Raw genomic sequence first — 22,078 nt, 5'->3', positions numbered from 1 at the left:
CTGACTGCCATCTCTGGGGGGGCGGGGTCATGGTGGTAGGGCAAGTGTTGCCATGCTTTCAGGTGAGAAAGCGGCAGTCCTGGGAACAGGAGCTATTTTGAGATGAGCTCCTCTCAGGATTGCTGTGGATCAGCAGGATGAGCCTTTGGGCAATTAGATTTGCAATTAAAACTTCTTCCTGTTGAAGATCAGCTTTGAGCCATGCCCTCATGTGCAAAGCACTGTGAGGTGGGGCCTCTTTATCCCCCCACTGTGGCACACACACAGAGCTGTCTGTCTGTACTTACCTGAACAATGGCCTCAAAGCTTCATCCCCTCTTGCTATCATTCTCTGACTCTGACTTGCAAAACTGAACTACAGGTTCTCACCTGATTTTTCTGCCCCCCCAACAGGTTCATTCAGCACCCAAAGAATTTTGGCCTGATTGCGTCATTCTTGGAGAGGAAGGTAGGTGTCCAGATAATGTCTTGGGGCTTCCCAGTCTCCACTGGAGCCACTTGCACACACAGATTACACCCTCTGATACCAGATTAGTTTGTCCACCACATGGAGGCCACTGGCTCCTTGTATGACCTCCCTGAACCTCTAACAATAATCTGTTTTGCCTCTTTAGTTTATTTTTGAACTTGTTTATTTTTACCACATGCAAATGACATGAAATCATGGTGCTTGTAACATGTCCCAGGCTACAGATGTGATTGAGTGACATTCCTCCATTGTCATTATTGAAAACAAGGCTCCAGTGTGTGTCTTAGTGTCTGCACTTGACCTGCGTTTTCAGACCGTGGCCGACTGTGTGCTCTTCTACTACCTGACTAAGAAGAATGAGAACTACAAGAACATTGTGCGCCGGAACTACCGCCGCCGAGGACGCAGCCAGGTATGCTCTCTGACACAAGAGGACCAGTTGTTCTTCTGTAAGGGGCAGCAGGCTGCGTAATGGTTACAGCTGCTACCTTTGGACACAGAGGTCACAGGTTCAGGTCTTAACTCCTGCTGTAGTGTTGCTCAGCAAGATACTTAATTGCAATTGCTAAAGTAAAAGTTACCTTTCTGCACAAGTGGGTAAATCAGTGTAAGTAGCTTCACACTGTTAGTCTCTTTGGAGAAAAGCTAAATGAGTAAATGTATGAGTAAAAATGCATGTCCAGTGATGCGAGGTAGTTCTGTGGATGACAGGAAGGATGCTGGTAGCTCCCTTGACACACCCCTCCAATGCATTCCCTCGAATCCTCAGCGTACTGTGTGTGCACTGGTAGGAGCGTGGGGTGTGTGTGAGACACAGCGGGTTTTGTAAGTGAACACTGAAAGTGGCCAGCTGCAATTCTACACCACTGGCTTGCAATTAACAGTCACCCTTCCAAAACAGAACAATGGTTGTGCTCAAACCGCAGTCGTGGTGTGGCGGTGACCACCACTGGTGCAGCCAGCTGACTGGCAAAGCTGAGGTATGCATTCGGACCCTCAACCCCTCAGTTTGTTAGTAGAGTGCATCGCTGAAGGCTGAGTTCCTCTCACTGGCTAATGATTCGGGTGCCCGAGCTAATGACATGTGGAGCAGGAAGTGCCTCAGTGCTGACCCCCCTCCCCGCACTGTGCCTCTGTGCTGCCCCCCTCCGCACTTTTACCAAATATTACCATCTTTCTTCATTGGGCTATAACGTGACGGTGACCTGAACGGCTCTTTGGCTATCAGCCGCTGTAATGAGGCACCATCCAGGACGCCATTGATCTCCTCTGGAGCACCATGTCTGGGCAGGAAGAGAATAAAAATGTGGATAATTATTAGCAGACGATTAGTTTTTTTTTTCCTCTCCCCCCCCCACCGCTGCTGTCTGGAGGGGAAAAGGGATCTAACCTTGGCTGTTCTTATGAGATTTTTTTTTTCCTGCTTTGCTTCAAGCACTTCTTTCTGGGAAAAGAGGAGAAATGAGGTTAAGGTGGCAGAATAAGGACACGGTCGAAACTGCAGCGGGACCACCTTGCCAAGAATGGCTCTTTATATCTTAATTTCATCCGCTCTGTCTTTTTCTGTCCTGTTTTCTCCAGGTTTTTTTGCTCTCTGAGTGTGTGTTTTGTTTAATATGACCTGCTGTGTTCAGACAGAGTGCGCAGTAAAAGAAACAGGAAACCCCCCAGTCATGGTCATGTTGGTGATTGTCGTCGCTCATACAGACCGCTCTGGGTTCTTGGGGACCAGGAACCCCCACTCTGAGTGAACTATGATTAACCAGAAATGCCTCTTCGGTTACAAGGAACACACCTGGCCAGACTGCATACACACTTATGTAGAACGGAGAAAGAGTTAGTGGGGCTCTTAGAGTTTAGCTAAAGGAAGTTTGTCTCCATCTCCCCTCCCCTCCCCTTTCACTTGTACCATTTTCTGCTGTCGCTCCTTCTTTCTCAGTGCTCTGGCTCTCAATCAATCAGAGGCCGGGACCCTGAACTGCTTCCATATTCCAGTAAATGCTGTGGTCATACCGGACAGTCTCGATACGCAGAGAGTTGGGGGAGTGACGGAGGAGGGGGTGTAAAGCAGTGCAGCTGTATCCCTGCTGTGTACCCATTTTCCCCTTTTCCCTTTCTGTGACTCTTGGACCCATGTACTGTCCTACGGCAGAAGCACTAGGAGCACTAGTGAACCTGAATGTCATCACAGGTCTCCCTGTTACTATTAGGTCCTGAGGGGTGGCAGTCCTCGTGCTCACTGGGGGTTCATTTCTTCCTGAAATCAGTAGAGCCTGTTGCTCTGCAGTGAAGTGTTCATAATCATCATGTTGTCATTTTTTTGTTGGTCCTGGTGCTGTAGCAGCAGCAGCAGCAGCAGCAGCAGCAGCCTCAGCAGCAGCAGCAGCAAGTGAGCAGGAACCAAGAGGAAAAAGAGGAGAAGGAGAAGGAGAAAGAGAAGGAGAAGGAGGGTGACCGGGAGGAGGACAAGGCTGAGGGGGACGACAAGGAGGACGCCTTGAAGTATGTCTCTTCTCACTCTCTTTTTTGTACACGTGCTCTTTCTCCTGCTTCTTTTATCTTTTAGCTTGACGCTCCGCTAATGCATGCTTCAGGTACTTGCACAGGTATAACACACGCAAGAACAAAGCATGGATAAGTCCTGCATTTTACATGGACGAAGAAGTCTACGACAAACACAGTCCTACTTTCCTTTCACTTCCTGTAGTGAGATGCAATATTAAAAACAGTTTTATTTGTAATTAATACTCTGTATTTAAATATCCAGCCCAGGATTTTGACATAGCTGAGCCTTCTGGGTGTCAGTGTCCCTATTTCTCATTTACATTTATTCATTTAGTGGATGCTTTTCCCCAGAGTTACTTAATATTAAAATATCTACAATTATTTACCCATTTGGACAGCTGGGTAATTTTTACTAGACCAATTTACGGTAAGTTCCGTGCTGAAGGAGACTGTAGTGGTAGATGGGATTCGAACCAGTAGCATTTGGATCCAAAGGCGGCGGCTCTAACCACTTTCATCTAATGCACAATAAGCTGCTGTTTTGTTGGACAAATGGCCTTTGCAGTAAACAGAAGTTTACTATTTAATCTCCAACAAGTATAGTTTTTCTGTTGCGTTGTGGGAGCAGAAAAATTAAGTGCTGAACACTTGGGGGCTGGAGTGTCCTGCTGACGGGTCAGAAATCGGCTGATGGTTAGTTCATCTCCTGGTGCACGGAAAGAAGGCATTCAGACACACACCCCTGAGATGGACTGTGAAAAAGGGGAATGGCAGGAGAGCAGGCCTCTGCCAGCTGGACGTGTGTCTTCTCTTCTGTGTGGCTCTGGTTTACATTGCCTGTTTGGAGTAACGGCCAACTTCACAGCCTCGTTGTTCTCTGTCCGATTACGACGCCGAGCTAGGCCTACGAGGGCTGTGCGTTGCATTTGTGAACATCCTAGAATGAGGGTGTGTGTAGGTGTGTGTGCGCGATGCCTCCGATTCCCAGCCTGCCAGAGGAACATCTGCCTGTCCTATATATGGCCGAGCAGCAGGTCCCTCTCTGTGTGATGAATTGGGGGAGGAGAGGAGCACGATGACAATGATGAATGTGGGAACAGCAGGTCCAGAAGTGCTAGCCACGAGCAAACACTTGTGCTGACTCTGGAATTGCTGAGAAAGTGCCTGCTCATCTGTGAGTGTTCCTGCTGATCTGCTCCTGCTCTCCTCCACAAGAGTGTTTCGCTTCTCCTGTAGCTGTGGGATTGCCCACCACCAGTCCCGCATCTGCCCTGCGTGGAAAGAGCGAATCGTGTTGTGTCATAGCTGCAGAGCGTTCACTCTGAACCAGGTTTCCATCCTCTGAACCATTAAACTCCGTAATCATCTGAAGCTTGAGTGCAGAGGTGAGAGCAGGGATCACATCATCACCGCAGTGTCATTTACTGGGTGCATCCAGCGTCCTTCAGCTTTTTGTACATCTGTTAGGCTGATTTCCAGACACCAGACTATGTCCTTAAATGGAATGTTTCCTTGGATGGCAGTGTGGTTTCATTGGTACCGTCTCATCCCACTTATGAAATCAACTGGAACCAGACGTCTGTTTGCAACTCTTGTACTTGTTCCTCATCTTATTGATCATCAACACTCAGAAAGCAGGCAGAGGCTATAAACAGAGGAAGTGAGTTGAATTGGGGCAGTCCTGCACTCCACTATTCATTTGAGGGCTCTTTACTGCCACCTGTTGGCTTGGAGGGTAAATAAAGGTTGCATTTATGGAAACATAAGTGAAGAGAATACAATTAAAAATTAACAGGAAAAGTGTTAATTTCCTTTAACATTCATGACTCAGGTGTGTGTGTCACATGGGGCAGCCATTCACTGGTTTCATATGAAAGTCTTTGCAGGGGATCACGAGGACATGATCCATTTATCAGTAAGCCATTAAAAGTGACACACACTTGTCATGGTGGTGAACCCTAACTAAGGGTTTGGCGGACTCCACATTTCTCAAACTGATCACTGTTGCTGCTTTGTTTCACCTATCAGCGGTTGTCCCTTTTATGTCCTCTCCCCCAACCCAGAGACGACACCTCTGGGGAGGATGGGGAGGAGAAGGAGCCGGCTGTGGCCTTCAAGGGGCGTCGTACGGCTAACAGCCAGGGTCGCCGCAAGGGCCGCATCACACGCTCCATGGCCAACGAGGCGGAGGAGGCGGCCACAGTGACCCACAGCAGTGAGCTGGGTGAGTTTGGCCTGGTGGTGTCCCGCACCCTGTAGCGTCCCACACCCTCTGTGCTCCATGCTCCGCCCTGCCTGTTTCCTGCTCTGCCTGGCCACCTGCCCTACCTGCCCCACCTGCCCCCATCCCTAGTCCACTGAACGTGAACCCTCAGTGGAGAGACTGTGCAGTTCACCTTGTGTGTTTCGGATTGTATTCTTAAAGGGGATTTATGAATTATTGTCTTGCACCAGAAGACAAACTTGACATGGGAACTGGCAGACAGACTAACATCCGTTAGATCAGAAACGCTGTGTCCGATGCGTTCGTTTCACTGAAACGCAGCTGTCACAGGGTGCCGACTTCACAAACTGAAGGCCTGTGGTTTTGTGCCTGTTCTCACCTCCTCTCTTTCACTCACACACATACACACACACACACACATTGACACTCTCAGTAACACACACGCACACATGCGAGGACACCAGAGCAGTGTGATGCCTTCCTATAGTGTGCACACACTAAAAGTGCGCGGCTGTGAGCTCTGAGAGGAAGGCGTGTGGTCTCTCCGATAAAGAGGAAACCGAGGACGAGTTTGGATGTACCTTCGGCATCATCATCACTCACAGTTGACTCTGATTTTACTCCAGGTGAGTTGCAGCTTACACCCGTGTCCTCTGCTCATAACGCGTGTAGATGAGTGTTAAAGGGTCCACCTGTGCTTTTTCACCGCACAGCCATTTCACATCGTGCTCCACTGGGGGGCACATCTGTCCTGCATTTTCACAATGTGCGTTACCTGTGTGGCTAAATGGTCTGTGTGTGTGTGTGTGCGGGCGCGACAGTAAAATGCAGGTTGTTTTCTGCACAGGTTACACTAAACGAACCAGATGTTTTTACATACACTTTATATGACTTGAGTGTGAAACACAGCACAAAATTGAGGTGGTTTTTAACTTATATGTCTCAACCTGTGGGACAGTACAGGACAGTAATCTAGGGAACCGCAGCCCCTCCGTGCACACACCAGATGAGGAGATCCCGGTGGCGGGGAGTGGGGGCGGGGATTGCGATGCACCACGGCCTCCTGTGTGTAATGATTAACTGGGCTCTGCGAGAGCTTCCTGCTTTGTACTTGTTGAACAAACATCCCTGGCAAGTGTGTGAGCGGCGCGTCTGCCGTCAGCTCTGCCCCGTTCCTCGCTCTCGCACCCTCCCGCCCGCCCTCTCGCTTGCCCGCTCGCTCGCTTGCTCTCTCACTTCAGAGTCCTCCTTTGCCCGCCCTTTATGTGCTTCTGCTTTTCATTGCAGCCAATCTGGAGATGAATGAGAGCTCTCGCTGGACCGAGGAGGAAATGGAAACCGCCAAAAAGGGTGAGAACAGTCGACGTGTTCCTGTATACCTGTGCCTCCCGCGTCACCGCCCGCCACCGTGCTGCGCTGCTGTCTCTGCGAACCTCCGCCGCCGACCCGCTGCATGCTGCCAACTTCCTGGTTCAGCTCCCTGCTGACACTTCTGCAAGACGTGCCGCTTTGGGCCGTCGTTTCGTTGTCGGCTGCTGCGGCGCAGGATTGCTGCCCTTGGCCCCCTGTGGACTCCACTGCCTGCCGCGCTCTTCTGCCAAGGTCATTTCCGCTGTGCACAGCTCATGGCTCCCGTTGCAGTTGATGCCCCGGGGGGCTCTCTCTCACCACGTGGGGTGTGTTACTGTCACAGTGTTGGCCAGGAGGCAGGGGGTGCCGTACCAGCGATAGCCCTGCAGCTCCCAGGAATGCTCTTTTCCACAAAGGTTTCGTTTGCTGCCACCGCCTTTATTGAAAGGCGGTTTACTGAAATGAAATTGTATCTACGGGGCCTTTTGAAACAAGAAACTGCAACTAAAAGTGTGAACAGCTCTCGGGCAAAGTTGTGAAACCTGCAGTGTAGTTGTGTGTGTTGCTCAGGGCCTGCAAGTGGTGCTGTGCTCGACCCTGGATTGCTGTTTGAGATAAGCTTGGCAGCCCATACAGCGCTCTTGTAAATGATTTAGTGCCTACACACACACATGCGCGCATGCGCAGAGGTGTGCGTTTGCTGACAAGCATGTGCAGTACAGTTAAAGTAGGTTGTGTGTCTATTGTTCCCCTTCAACCCCTTTCCCTTTTGACAGCAAATGTGGTTAAAGATGGTGGCGGAGGGGTTGACTCTGCAGCTCTAGGATCAGTTTCTGTTACACTGAAGTACCACTTTGCACCACAGTACTCTAAAAATTGGGAAGTCGGTGAAGAACTGCCATTAATACGAGAAATAGATGAGTTGTGAAACAAGTGGTGAAGGACCGCAGTGCTGTGGATTGTGTCTGTGTAGGTATTTGTGGTGTATGTATGTGTGCATGCTTTTGCATGCACTCCGCGGGAAGCAGTTCTGTAGCGCAGTGTTAACCAGGCTCAGACGGACGCCCCTCTACCCACACTGCACCACTGTGGAGGACCTGCACCAGTGAGCTACACACATTTTGCCAGCGGAGCTGCCCTGTCAGGACCCCAGTTCATCCCACCTCCCCTCCTGGGGGGTGTGCTGATTGAGGGCATCGGGGGGGGGGGGGGGCAGTGAACGGAGCTGTGGCACCAGCCCATGTTGGCCGAGTCTGTGGAAGATTTGGCAGGCCCTCGTCCCCTCGCTCGCTTACTCTCTCCCCCTCGCTCTCTCCCTCCTGCTGTGTTGTTGGCGTGTAGTTGAGGGTCACATTCAGACAGAAAGAGAATCAGGTCAACGAGAGTCTTCAGAGTTCGTCGTCGCGGCAGCCAAATTGGTCCTTGTGCTTCCACCACCACCTTCCTCTCGGTTTTCCTGTCTCCTCCATCCAGCCCTCGCTTCCCCTGGGTGTGCGTGTGTATGTGTATTGTGGGTTAAAGAACTTTGTCTTTGTTTGTGTATCGCTGCTTGGTTGTGTGTGTGTGTAAGTGCAGCTCTGCCTTCTGGCAGACAGAGAGAGAGCGAGAGAGAGAGCGAGAGAGAGAGCGAGAGAGAGAGAGGGAAAGAGAGGGAGGGAAGGAAGGAAGGAGAGAAGGAAGATCAGATGAGGCGAGAGCAGTGGACTGCTCGGTGCTTCATCTCTGCGTCGCTTACACCGTGGACTGTCTGAGTGCAGCTAGGTGGCCGGGAACAGCGCCGGCGAGGAGCCATGCAGTCCTGGGACCACGAGCCTGGGACTACAGCTCGGCAGCGGTCCCCTGAGGACCAGGTGGGGTCAGAGCACCACGCGCTCCCCCTCCTCCGTGACCAGTCCTCCTACCGGTGGGATTCCGCTCAGAGCCTTGACGCGATTGTGACGGGGGGGCTGCTGGTTGGTCTGCTTGGGATGGGGGTGGTCTGTAAGGTGGTCTTGAGCCGCCTGCTGCTGGAGCTTCCTGTTCTGCCTTGCTCTCAACTTCTTCTCCACAGAGCGTGAGATTGTCCTACACGCAGACGCTCGGATCGTTGTGCACGCGTGCTGCATGCGGTTGGGAGTCGACGGTCCCTGTGGGTTCATCATGGAAACAGCCATGCATCATTTCTCACATTGTGGTCACAGTGTGGTACTGAGAGTCAGTGTGCGTTCTGAGGGTGGCCGGAGTGGAGAGAGACCGAGGTGGATGTGCTTCTCGGGTGCCGAGACACCCGATTCCTCTGTGGGAAGGCCCGCCCGTCGCCTTAATTCTGCAGCCTCTGACCCCCCCCCCCCCAGTGGGGCGTGGCTTATTGGCTGTCAAACATCAGCACGTGGAGCGGGGAGCCACAGGACATCCGTGGGTCCAGGCTGAGCTGCGGGGGGGGACACAAGGGACTCAGTCCATCCTGCAGAGACCCCCGGTGAAGCTGAAGTGAGCGCGGCCTCTCCGCTGTGGGGTTCAGTCCCAGAGCAGTAACAGACAGCGCTCTGCATGATCTTTTCCTGAAAAAAGAGAATCGCACTGTGTCAGAGACTGTAAAATGTTGCGTTGAAGCAGTGTGTTGCATTAAGTTGTACCGTGTTAGCGCTGGGAAAAGTACTGTAATGTAATTTAACGTAATTTGGCATTTCTGGGAAAAGTGTATAAATTATTTTGCATGGTTATTTGCCCCGAAACAAGTGTGGACATGCACTGGCATGTGACCTCAGGCTCCAGGATGGTGAATCGGATAGCTTGTACAAAGCTTTTGGGCTCACGTCCCATGAGGCGTTGTGCAGCTGTGTCCTTATGAGCGGCGAATTCCGAATTTTTACGAGTACCTGTGTCTGTGTCAAAGTCTAACAGAAAAGGATGGACTTTATGAAGGTTTGGAGACGTCATCACGGACGAGTGTGTTCTGTGTCCAACAGGTCTTTTGCAGTATGGTCGCAACTGGTCATCCATTGCCAAGATGGTGGGCTCCAAAACTGTGTCCCAGTGCAAGAACTTCTACTTCAACTATAAGAAGCGGCAGAAGCTGGACGAGATCCTGCAGCAGCACAAAATGAAATCGGTATGATGTTCCTAGCCGCCGCAGTTCCTCATGGGCTCCTGCACTGCAACGTCTGGCTGCTTCTTGCATGAGGCTTTGCCTCAGTTTGCTTTGATGGGATTTAAAAGTTTTGCCCGAATGTGATCTTTTTTTAGACACACTGTGGTCACTCAAAATATACTCTTTTCGCATAGAACTGTGTGTCGAGGAGTTATTATGTAGCTGACGTGTACCGTGGCTTTTCCTGCCGTATTGGAAAGTGGCAGAATAACATGAGTATAAATGTTAAGAAAGCACATATCAGACATGCTGTTTGAGCGGTTAGGGCATAGTGCCACCGCCTCACTTACCGTAAGCGATAGCCTGGCTCTTGATGACCACGTGGCAAACAAAGGGTTGCGTGGCGCCTGCTCCACCACTCAGCCCTTGTTGCTCAGTGCTCTGTTACCGCAGCCCAGCCCGCTCACCTGGGACTGCACGTTTGCCCAAAAACAGGAGAGGGAGCGCAAGGCCCGCCGCAGCCGCAAGACTGCCCAGAGCGAGGGCACCAGCGCACCCTCCGCTGGCGACGAGGAGGATATGGAGGTGTCGGGGGGCAGCGGCAACGAAGAGGAGCCCCCAGAGGACGGCGAAGGTAAGAGGTGCTTTCTCACATCCCAGCGCACGGGACCAAAGTGTGTCGAAGTTCCAAATGCTTGACGCAGCCTGTCGAGTTGTGAACGGTCACAGGGAAGACCAGAGATTTAGCGCTGAATGAAATGACCTTTCATTTAATTTCTGGAAGAGTGCCTGCCGTTCAAGTACACTAGAGCTTGGGTCGTTTGAAGGGGTCGGACTCTTAGCTTCCCCCATGACTATACTTTAATTGTTGTAGAATTATAGTCACTTGTTGCTTTATTTGAAATGAAAAGAGCTCGCAGTCGGTGATATTTAGCTGTGCAGCCGGTACACATTATGGGGGTGTCGAGACGTGCTGCTGGCGGACAGGAAGGAGGAAATCGTGTGACCGAGTTACTCCATCATCATCGTTGCCGTTACCATCGTGTTGTGAGTTTGCTAGCTGGAAAGTAGCTAGAAGGCTAAAGCTAGCACGATTGTATCTCACTAACTTACCGTCACTGTGAGGACAGCTGTCTGGAACTACGTCTGATCAGCGGAAACAAGCAGGAATTGCAAGTTGTACAGCTTCCTGTAGTAATGTATTCATAAACGAGCAAATGTAATGGATTTTAATAATTTATTCAGTCTCACCACTCATCTGCTGCAGTTTTGTCAGCGTGTCCTCTGTGGCAGGAAGAGATGAGCGATTTAAGGCTCCAATCGGAGCCAAATTCCTCCATCAGCTCGCTTTATGGGATTTTGGTGCTGGATCACACCCTATTGTCGGCTCCTGCCTTGCCGCTCAGATAGACACAGCGTTTATAGCTAGAACACGGCAGCTTCTTATTTTACCGTATCAGCAAACTGCTCAGGTTGTGTTGGCTGGGAAACCAAAATCTGTGGTTTTCTCTCTGTTTGTGCAGTGCCCGTCAGTAACACTCTGAGTTGGGCCTGCTGAGATTCAGTATCGGTCTGCTGTAAAAGTAATTTGTAGTAAAGTGATAAAGTGGAGATGATGTGTCTGCATCAAATTGTTCAGAGAGAATGTCGCTAAAGTGAAGAAATGAGGCCTAACGCTGAAACACGGGTTGCTTTAATTCGAAAAAAAAGACTTCAAAATTAGAAAAGGGATAAGTGAAGAAAATTAAAATAATGTGGATATGCTTGTATCTTAACATTCCTTACTCGAATGTTGGAAAGGCAAGGAGCCAGTGTGTTCACAGCATGAATGGCTCCTTCTCCTTATCTTGGTCGCGCTGATGCTGAAGGACCAGGGTACCTTCAGGTGTTTGGGCACGTTTAGCTCTTCAGAATTTGAATTGTATCAATGGAGCACTCTGACTTTACCAGGGTAAAGCACTGCTCGGAATGCTCAGAAAAGCTTGATGGTTGTGTTGTCCCACCCCCACCAAAGAGGTCTGTTCCCTCTAGGCTTTTCTTCCATCATCACAAATGAGCAGGGCTCCTTTTTCCCCCTTGCTGTCCTTTTAACTTGGTTTGTTGAAGCGCAGGCACTTCCATTAATCTTGTTTAACAAAGTGATTGAGTGAGAGAAAAGCCAAACTTCGTTTCGTACCAAACCCTCTTAATCTCATCTGTGCTTCTCGCTCGGCCTCCTCCTCGTCTTCTTCTCGGTCCTGCTGCTCCCGAAGCAGGGGCCAACAACAGCTCTGACACGGAGAGCCTGCCCTCCCCCCGATCCTCCGAGGACAGCAAGGCCAAAGACGAGAGTCACGGCGCAACAGGAGTGCAGGCTGGTCCTGGGACTACGGTGGAGGGTGCCCCCATGTTCCAGGAGTCCGTTGCCGCGGAGGCAGACCAGGGGGTGGGCCAGTTGGGCTCTTCAACCGCGGAGACCGAGGCACCGGTCCGGTTGGAGGTGAAGACCGAGGCTGAGGAGAGCAGCAAGGAGCAAATGGTGGAGTGCGATGAGAAGAAGCCCACTGCGGATGCTGAGGGAGGGAGGGCAATTGCAAAGAGCTCCAAGAGGGACCGTGCTAAGATGGGGTCCCGTGGTGACAGCGACTCGAGTGCCACCTGCAGCGCCGACGAGGTGGAGGAAACGGACAATCCTGAAAAGAGCAGGTGAGTCCGCCAGGGGGAGGGGCTTCCTCTGAAGCAAGATGGTGACGGTTGTACCGTGCACTGTCTGCGGTTCAGGAGGTGGCAGGCTGGTCTCGCCATGTTCACCTCCGCTCTGCTAAGACAGCTGGGTTTTCGCCGAGTAGACAGTGAAGTTCAGAGTGGTCAGCCTGGACAGTGTGTCACCCAGGAAATGCCGTGAGCTGCACTGGGTTTACTGTGTTTGGTACATGGGGTGCACCTGGTTACTTGAAAGTGCTTTATTGTGGAGTTGTCAGACAACCAACTCCCAGGATGTGTAAGCCAATACTGGAGATGTGGCTCGAACCCATCGCATGCTCCTGCCACGCTCAGAGTGGTGCAGATGTGACATGAAGCGCTCGACTTCTTCATTACCACTGTCTACGGTTTTGTTCCCACCAGGTCAAAGGTAGCGCTGTTCAGTTTGAGGTCGTCGTTTTGTGGCTTTTACCAGCTGTTCGGTGCCAGTCTGTCCCTGTCTGGGCGCTTCAGTTCACCACAGCTGTCGACTTCGGTTGTGATTTCTGACACCTTTAAAAATTAGTTTTGGTGACCGATAGACCTGCAGTTTGACTGCCATTGAACGTTTGACCTTATTACGCTGCTGAGTGTCAGGGCTTCTTCACCGCTGACCTGTACACACCTGTGAGATTCCCCTCTGCAGCTCCTTTTGTAGTTGATACACCAAATTGTAACAGAATATTTGTTAAAACTGGTGTTCATAGCAGTTCACATTTGTAGTAGTAATAACAAAAGGCAGTGCTGCTAGTGATGGTACCGTACCAGCTAACTGGTTAGAGAGTGTTGGACACATCCTGTTGGCAGGCTTTTGGACACCTGCCCCCCCCCAACAGTGACAACTTCTAGAAGGAACCCGAGCTCTGAAGATGGTGTAGAGCACACAGCTTCCTGTTGCCATGTCCTTAAACCAGTGGAACTGTGGGTCCCTCTATTTCACTAGATTACGTAAAAACCCTCAAATTAGCCAGGTGAGTCTCTTAGCTCTCAGAACACTTTGTCTTGGAGTGTGGAGTGTGTCCCCAACACACTGCATGTCACTTCTACCGGTCTACCACACGTGTTGTGCAGATGGTGGTTAGCCTGTGTGCGTGCGTGCGCATGCGTCTGCGTGTTTCACAATCAGAGTCCTGGTAGTTTTGGGGGTGGGGTGCATGTGTGAGGATTGTTTGTTCCCTTTTTCCATGACAGCAGACTGCGTACATTGGCACAGTCCAGTGAAATGTTACCTTCTGCAGATGCCAAAGCAAACGCAGGGAAGCTGGGCTCTGGAGGAAGGGGTTGAGGTGCAGAGGAATGGAAACATACTCCAAACATACTCCAAACACACTCCAAACATCCAGCATGCACCCAAGACCAGCAGTTCCTCCCGTACTGTTCTCATCTGTGTTTATCGGGGGAGTTGCTCTCAGTCTTATTAAGGAAAGGCTTGTCTTGGAGCGAACGGCTGCTTCTGCTACCCCTTCCTCACTCACACACGTTCTTTCTCTCTCTCTCGCTCGCTCTTTCTCTCTCTCTCTCTCTCTCTCTCTCTCGGCCAGAATGACCTCTCCCAGGCCCAGTCTGCTGAACTACACCCACGACGGGGTCATCTCCCCGCTGCAGAAGCCCATGGACCTCAAACAGCTGAAGCAGAGAGCCGCTGCTATCCCGCCCATTGTAAGTGTGCCGTGCTGGGGAGGCCTGGAGCATATAAACATACATACACACACACTGGGAGGATATCTTGGCCATAAATTGCAGTTGGCTTGATAAGAGCTCGTCTGTGGCCACGGGTCAATGTCCTGGGAAATGTAGACACAGATGGTGGCCATAAAAAACAACATTCCTCACGACATAAATGGAAGGTTTGTTTTCACGTCTCTAACATTTTGTCAGCTTTCGTACCACTCGCCACGGACGTCTGTCTGCTCAAAGGTCCTACACGTACAGCAAAACACACGAAAAGGCACATGTGCCAGGCAGAGGGGGCAAGTGTTTGCAGCTAATTAGGTTCATCTGGGCTTCGTGGAACTCTTGTGCTACTCGTGAAGAGTAATATGGTAGATGTTTATTGGAAAAGAGTGAGGAAGGGCTGCGGGAGCTCGGAGGGTATGAGCCCTAGGTATCTGCCGTTGTGTGTCCGTAGGTCCCAGAAGCCTCGGCGCAGGACAGCCCCCGGAGCGGAGCGGCGGCTGGCGGAAGGCAGCAGGTACCTCCCCATGCGCTGGCGCTCTACCAGCAGCAGATCACCATGGCGCATGAATCGTCCCAGGAGGGGTCACCGCCTGGCAGGGGTGCCCCACCTCCACCCGTTTTCCAGCAAACGGGTAGGGAACGCCCCCGGACACGGAGCCCTGCCCCTAGTGCCAGTGACAAGGATGGTAAGACTCCAAACTCTGCCTTCACCACCTGCAGCCCCCCCTCACCCCCCCACCACACACACAAGCACTCTCTCTCTCCTTTGTCTCCCTGGGTCTGGACCTGTGTGTAATGAATCACCATCATTCAGTTCCTGGAACTCAGTAACAGGAAATGTTATGTGTAGGGGTCTTGTGTTTGTGGGGACATTATCTGTGCCGATGAGTGTGATACCTAGTGATTGGCACTGTTGTGGGTGTGGCTCGGTGATTGGCGCTGTCATGGGCCAGGCCTGGTGATTGGCACCATCGTGGGCTGGGTGCGGTGATTGGCGCCATTGTGGGCGGGACCCGGTGATTGATGCTGTTGTGGGTGTGGCCCGGCGATTGACGCTGTTGTGGGTGGGGCCCGACGATCGGTGCTGTTGTGGGTGCGGCCTGATGGTCGGCGCTGTTGTGGGTGGGGCACAGCGATTGGCGTTGTTGGTAAATCTAAAGATCTCAGCAGATGTGGGAGGGGTTTAATGACTTTTACAGATGCGGGTGCTGTCTGGATGTCTGCTAGATGTGGGTGCAGTCTAAAAGCTCTGTCCAGAAGTGTCTTTGGACTAACGATCTACTAATATCAGGGTAAGAGCTAATGACTGGACCATACATTTTTTTTCTTCTTTCAGTGGAGTACACTAATACACACTGTTAACACCACTGAGCTTCATGGGTAAACAGCAAGCAACATAGTGGACTGTTGACCGTTCTCTTTTATGCAGCTGGATGTTTATGATCCAATGTGTGTAAAGGATATTGTGTTTGAGACACAGCAGTGTGCCGTTTCCTGGGATTTGAACACCTGGTGGCCCCAAGGGTAGCCTGGTCTCTGGGCTTCTTCCACACTGCAGAGCTCGAATGTTTCCACAGTATCATAGGTCCAAGTTCCAGAGTGGGACTCCTGAGGAAGGGCTGTGGAGCCGTGGGGTAAATGTCACCCTTCTACAGTTCGGCTCACATGTTGACACCGGTTACATCCAGTTAATTCCGGTCAGTCGGAGTGGTCTGGGCTGCACTGGAGTATTTGCTGAGTGAAACACACGTACCCATGGGGCCACTTCCTGTGAGTGCTAGAAGTACAATAGTGAATATAGTGCCAGTGTTGTACTGCGCCGCTACAACACAGAAAGGTGTGACTCTTCGTTGTCTGTGACACAGCCCCCCCCACCTCAGCAGGCATTGACCTTCCTTTGCTTGAGGGCTTTGATGACACCCCCCCCCAGCCATGTGTGACTTTGCCCCTCTTGTGTGTGATTCCCCCCTCTCCCACCTTTCCTGTAGACAAGGCCAGGGCCTTTTCTCCCCTCGGCGAAGTGAAGAAGGCTGGATCTGGCACAGATGACCTACGGCCCGCTAACCTGAGCCGACCTGTCATATCCCCGTACCAGCTGTCTCCCCGAGAGGCGGCCAAGCTGGGGGCCGAGCAGCCATTGCTGCACTACAGCTCCGGTGCGCGAGTGTCTCCTCGCCATCCTCCTCCTCCTCCTCCTCATGCATTCTCACTTTCTTCACTCACTTCACTTTTATCCTTTGCTCTGTTGCCTTGATAGTATTATCTGTCTCCCTCTCTCTCACTCGCCCCCCCACACACACACTGCGTAGCACAGAAACGGCGCAGACACAACAATGTTAACAGTCATGCACTGTTAACACAAAGTGAAACAGTGTAGTCATCACAGATAAGGGCTGTGTGGTCTAGCTCTCTCTCTCTTTCTCTTTCTCTCACTTGTTCTCTCTCTCTTGTTCCCCTTCAGCTTTCCCTCCAACTGTGCACAGCCTGCCCCTTGGCCTGCAGCCAGAAGGGGGGCGTCTGGCTGCGGTTCGCCCCCTCAACATCCCAGATCCGCCACCTCTCATCTCCTCCACCAAGCCTGGTGGTTCCATTACCCAGGTGAGGTGACATGGTGCGCTGCAATGTCGCTGGACTCACTGGTGTCCTTGGTGCGGTCAGGTTCTGATAGCGGTTCTTACTCTTGTTCTGGCTTGTTCTTAGGGCACCCCGGTGCAGTTGCAAAGCCCAGCCCACGGCTCGGAACACGGCAAGGTCCCCGGCAGCTCGCATCCCTTGTCCTGGATGGAGCCAAATAAGCTGGGTGAGTGGAAGCGAGGCAGAGCCTGCCGCTCTTCTGATGCACCGTGCCCCTGGTGTTCTGATTGTAACCCCCCCTCCCCCTACCCCAGGATCCTTACCCATGGTGAAGCAGGAGCAGCTCTCGCCCCGCCCTCAGGCTGCTTCTCTGGTCGAGAATCTGTCCACTCAGAGCCTGTCCCCAGACCTCAGTGCCGCTCGGGCTGTTGCTGGGTCCCTGCCGGCCGTCCAGGGAGGAAGCATAACGAAGGGCATTCCGGGCACCAGGGTCCACCAAGACACCCCCTCGTACCGTGGCGGCTCCATAACTCAGGTAGGACAGTGGGTTGGTTCCAGGGCAGTAAGACGCACAACTCGGTGTCGCTCTCTGTTCAACTGAAGGAGCCTTTTTTCCCAGGCTCATATGTCAGTAGGGCAACATTGCGCAAACCCACATCACCATGTGGCATTACGAGGGCATCTCTCTCACATGCGGATGGCTGTTGTGCAGTAGCTAGTGGCAACCGCTGAAGGATCTCCCACTCCAATATTACCGCAGTGATGCCATACTCTCGTTTCCATAGCAACGCCTTCATCTTGGCAACCTTTGTCCTCCTTTAAGCTGCCTGTTTAACTTCTGTTGAGCTGCCGTGGAACTGCAGTACTCTTCACCTACTTACCTTCTAGTAGCAACTCGGCGCCAGGCACACAGGTGGTGACCGAGCCAAGCGAGGAGGGAGCAGTGTCATTCTCTCTTTCAGTCTGAATAGACAAGTAAGCAAAAGGTTGAAACGGAAGGCAGTTAAAGGGTACGGAACTAGTCACGTGTGGTGCTCCTCTGCCTGCCCTGCTGTTTACCGAGATTATCCCCTCTTATGTCAGGTGCTCTCTCTTGCTTTCTCGCTCTCTCCTCCTCTTCCCCACTGGTGTAATGCGATGGAGCAATAGGTGGTTCGCTTTGCCGTAGCCGTCCAATACTGTAACCTGAGCTGGTCCTGCATGGGCCGGGCGCCCAGGCTCTGATCTCTCGGGTCGCATGTTGTACTGCTGGGAAGGACTGTAATCAAAACAGGAAACACTATCCAGGGTGGCACATGTCCCTCATCTCCTGCTGTTTTATAAGCCACGTGTCGGACTAAAAACTATTCCCTTTTGTTACGCAACATTTCTGCTCATGTATTATTGTGTTGTAGAGCTTTGGGTAATTTTAAAATTATTAAATCATATTTTTTTCTCTCCTGTTACCATTGGATGTTATCAGTCTCCCAGCCTAGATCAGCGTCTTCTCCATCTTTGCGTAATGAGAGTGGTTCACAGACTTGGGTCAGGAACTGGTGATGGGCTTACTGGGTTAGGTCAGGAATAGATGGCAACTTTGCGGGTTTAGGTTGTCTGCGTATGTGTGACTTAAGTCAGGCACAGTGTGTCACACCATACGTTCCTTGACACACACAGGGCACCCCAGCCGATGTGTTGTACAAGGGGACAATCACTCGGCTGGTGGCAGAGGACAGCCCCAGTCGGCATCGCGATGAGCCGCTCTCCAAGGGCCACGTGGTCTACGAGGGCATCAGCGGACACATCCTCACCTACGACCGTGAGTACTGGCTCCACACACTCGAACAGCCTTTAGTTGTGTAGCTTACCCATTTGTTAAGATGGGGGTGATATGGAGTAAGATGAGATGCTGCTCTAAATGCATCCTCAGGGGGAGTAACCCAGAACCCCAAAGACGAGGGCCGTGGCTCCATGTCTCAGGGTGAGCTGCTGGGTCTGAAGCGCCCCTATGATGTCATGGAGGGGGGCATTTCCCGAGGGCTTCCGCTACGAGATTCCTTGTCCAGCGTCGGCTGTGAAGGTACTCTTGTTTGGGGTCAGTTTTTGTGAGGGTGGAGACTTGTCACAGCTGAAGAGCTGATGTTAGACAGGTCTACAGGTCCTCTTTGTTTATGTTGTCACGGAGGACATCTGTAGTTTAAGTGGGATTTTTGTAAAGTGTGTGTGCAGTCCAGGAGACGGTACACTGTACAGGCCCTAATAAATGGTTAATTGATGTTGCTGGGAGTACCATGACCTGCCTGGGGGCTGGCTGTTTCCCTGGCTGTCTCCCTGCCTGCCTCCCTGACTGTCTCCCTGACTGCCTCCCTGCCTGCCTCCCTGACTGCCCTAGGGCTGATCGAGCGAGCCATGCCTCAGGACCGCCACAGTCCACACCCCTTTAAGGAGGCCCACCACATCCGTGGCTCCATCTCGCAAGGTAAGGAAGGAGGTTTGCGTGTCTGTGTGTATGAGAGAGGTGCCTAGTGGGGGAGCCCTGAAACCTCTACCCTATTACCCCTGCAGGAATCCCCCGACACCTGGACCCACAGAGCGACTACATGAGGAGGGAGGCCAAGCAGATGAAGCGAGAGAGCCCGCCCCCGTCACGTGGCTCTGCCACTGACATGCTGAAGGGCCGCCCTCACGATGGCGTAGTCCCAACTGTGAAAGAGGCGGGCCGCTCAATCCACGAGATCCCACGTGAGGAGCTGCGACAAATTCCCGAGGGAGCGATGGTCGGGGCGATGGTCGGCAAAGCCACCAAGGAAGGCTCCATCACCCAGGTGAGCTACGCCCGTCCTTCACTGACATGTCCACAACACCGCTGCCACCGGTCAGACTTCGAGATCAATTTTCCTCCTCGCCACCTTGTCTTTAGGGGACGCCGCTGAAGCAGGAATCAGGTAGCTCGGCCAAGCGACATGATGTGCGCTCCATCATCGCCACTTCCCCACGCTCCTACCATGCCGTGGCCCCCCACCTGGAGCGTGGCCGCACCTACGAGGAGAGCCCCAAAGGGCGGCCGAGCACTGTGGTCAGCAGCACTGGCTCTCTTTCTCGTGCCTCTCCCCTGGCTCTGGGGAACGCCGACACAACGGGCAGGGCCCACCACAGCCCACTGGGCTACGAGGAGCACAAGGGAGCACTGCGGGCACCCTACCCAGCCACAGGCTCCTCCCACCGGGGCTCCCCTGTGTCCTCACGCGAGTCTGGTCAGCGCCAGCATGAAGGTATGACAGCACTTATCTGAACATGTGTGCTTATTTGGTATAGGTGAAGAAAAGGATAGTAGAGAAATTACAATATATTTTATTTTTATGGTGGACAAAAAATGTGTGTGTGTGTCACTCTGCTACAGGTTCCAATAAAAGCCAGTCCCAGGAGCGCAAAGCCACACCCACTCCTCGGGAGATGAGCACCACAAAGTCCCCCCTAGCGGGCGTGGCTGAGCACCACGCCTCATTGGCCTCATACGAACGACTGCTCCAGGGTCTCAGTGCGGACATGTACCGCGGGCAGATCCCCCTGACCTTCGACCCCACAGCCCTCCCCAGAGGCATCCCCATCGATCCAGGTATGCAAGTGACTGGACAGCCCCGGTTCTCGGTAAGGGTCTCACATGACAGGTGGTCTTATTTATGGGGGCTCGAGACCTGCTTTGATCACAGAGAGGTAGAAGGTGCACAGTGCAACAAGCACCATCCAGTACTTTTGGCCTCGGGTCTCATTCCTCTCTGTGCACCCACTCTCTGCCAGCAGCATACTACCTGCCCCGCCACCTCGCCCCTGGGCCAGGCTACGCACACCCCTACTCGCCCTACCTGATCCGTGGCTTCCCCGATACGGCGGCGCTTGAGAACCGGCAGACTCTGCTCAACGACTACATCACGTCCCAGCAGATGCACCAGTGGCCGGCGGCGGCTGCCATGGCTGCTCAGCGCTCCGACCTGCTGCGCGGTCTCTCACCCCGAGACCAGCCTCTCACACTGCCCTACTCCGCCAGCCCGCGTGGTGAGGCCCTGCCCCAGAGAGGCCGCACATGCCTGCCTCTTGCACTCTGCTTTCACCTTTCACACTGGGGGGGGAGCTTGGCTGGAGGGTCTGTGTCGTTCGGCTGCCCGGGCTGCGTCTGCCCTGTGCTGCCTGACGCCTCTGCGCTCATCTTCTCTGCCATCCTGCCTTTCCCTATTCGTTGTATCCTTTGTGGAGCTGATTGACCGTCACTAAAAATTCACCTCCATGTCCATCTCTGCTTTTACTGATTGCGTTCTCCCTCTTCTCCTTCCAGGTATCATCGACCTGTCTCAGGTGCCACACTTACCTGTCCTGGTCCCTCCCTCCGCAGGGGCGTCAAGCTCCCCCATGGATCGCATCACTTACATGCCAGGATCTACCAGTGCCTTTCCCAGTCGGCCCTACACTACCTCCCCCATCTCACCAGGTAGGCTGAGGGACAAGGTTGTACTGCGTACTGACATTCTCATCAAGAGAGGCTCTGCTTGTCTACCTGTGAGGGAACAAGAGGTCCGTTTCTGCTCCAAAGGCTGTGTGTGTGCGCGCACATGTCCTACAGGTCTTTAAATGGCTAAAAATCCAGCACTGAATTGTGACAGTCGACTGTCTTCATTACCAGCAAAAGTAGGTCCCCCCCCCCTCCACCTCTGGCTGCATCATTCTTGTATGAAACTAAAAGTCTGTAGGTTCGCAGTTTTGGCCCTGGTGTGCTGGAAAATGCACCCTCTGTCCCTCGGAACTACTGAATCCCCTCTCGAATAGTGGCAGAGGCTTAAACCCACTTTCAGACCTGCTTGTCTCCTTCTCTCCTGTCTGCTCCACAAAGTTTCATTACATTGTGGATTCAAAAAATAAATTTCCTGTCAACAACTCTTTATGCAGCTATGTAATGTGTGCTAGCAAAAACTGCTCTTAAACAAACTGACTGATCTTCAACAGCACAGTATCTGTGTCTCGAACTCTTGGCTACATCATTTGAGGTTTACGAGAACCATGTTTGGTCTGAAACCTGTGAAGAGGAGTTCAGTTCTGGGACAGAATCCAGAGATTTCCAGGCTTTTGGGTTTATGTCATCTTTTTTCTACTCAGCCTTCCTCTGTGTGTGCAGTGCATGTCTTTGTGGCGTGAACTTCCTTCCTGTAGCCTTGATGTAAATGTCTGCGCTTTCCTGCCAGGAGGGCCCTCTCACCTGAGCAAAATCCAAGGGAGCTCGTCCTCAGAGCGAGAGCGTGACCGGGAGCGAGAGAGGGACCGGGAGCGGGAACGTGATCGAGAGCGGGACCACGAGAGAGAAAGAGAGAGGGAACGGGAAAGGGACCGCGATAGAGAGCGGGAGCGTGACCGAGAGCGCGATCGCGACCGTGACAAACCTGGCTCTCTTTCGCATGGCAATGTGGAACACGCGCCCATCTGGAGGCCTGGTGAGTGGCTCTGCACCACCTTTCTCTGTGTT

General features: G+C 52.5%; 1 protein-coding gene across 13 annotated transcripts in view; it reads left to right on the top strand.

The window, feature by feature from the left end:
• Positions 1-22,078, top strand: part of ncor2 (nuclear receptor corepressor 2) — a 98,420-nt gene that overhangs the window by 67,307 nt on the left and 9,035 nt on the right. For 5 of the 13 annotated variants that reach the window (XM_029259439.1, XM_029259438.1, XM_029259432.1 and 2 more), the window contains exons 13-35: positions 394-448; positions 783-881; positions 2,817-2,971; positions 5,038-5,198; positions 6,486-6,548; positions 9,497-9,639; positions 10,072-10,252; positions 11,871-12,303; positions 13,881-13,998; positions 14,468-14,702; positions 16,005-16,172; positions 16,478-16,614; positions 16,717-16,816; positions 16,905-17,125; positions 18,247-18,388; positions 18,500-18,649; positions 18,962-19,048; positions 19,135-19,394; positions 19,490-19,841; positions 19,970-20,185; positions 20,368-20,622; positions 20,900-21,052; positions 21,801-22,046. In XM_029259439.1, coding sequence (XP_029115272.1) covers positions 394-448; positions 783-881; positions 2,817-2,971; positions 5,038-5,198; positions 6,486-6,548; positions 9,497-9,639; positions 10,072-10,252; positions 11,871-12,303; positions 13,881-13,998; positions 14,468-14,702; positions 16,005-16,172; positions 16,478-16,614; positions 16,717-16,816; positions 16,905-17,125; positions 18,247-18,388; positions 18,500-18,649; positions 18,962-19,048; positions 19,135-19,394; positions 19,490-19,841; positions 19,970-20,185; positions 20,368-20,622; positions 20,900-21,052; positions 21,801-22,046 — 4,130 coding nt within the window. Of the gene's footprint in view, positions 1-393; positions 449-782; positions 882-2,810; positions 2,972-5,037; positions 5,199-6,485; positions 6,549-9,496; positions 9,640-10,071; positions 10,253-11,870; positions 12,304-13,880; positions 13,999-14,467; positions 14,703-16,004; positions 16,173-16,477; positions 16,615-16,716; positions 16,817-16,904; positions 17,126-18,246; positions 18,389-18,499; positions 18,650-18,961; positions 19,049-19,134; positions 19,395-19,489; positions 19,842-19,969; positions 20,186-20,367; positions 20,623-20,899; positions 21,053-21,800; positions 22,047-22,078 lie in introns of all 13 variants that reach the window. The other 8 variants (XM_029259440.1, XM_029259435.1, XM_029259433.1 and 5 more) reach the window with 7 other exon arrangements.

Source organism: Scleropages formosus, chromosome 17 (assembly GCF_900964775.1).
Source record: "Scleropages formosus chromosome 17, fSclFor1.1, whole genome shotgun sequence".
Classification (NCBI taxonomy): Eukaryota; Metazoa; Chordata; class Actinopteri; order Osteoglossiformes; family Osteoglossidae; genus Scleropages; species Scleropages formosus.
This window is presented reverse-complemented; position numbering and strand designations above follow the sequence as displayed.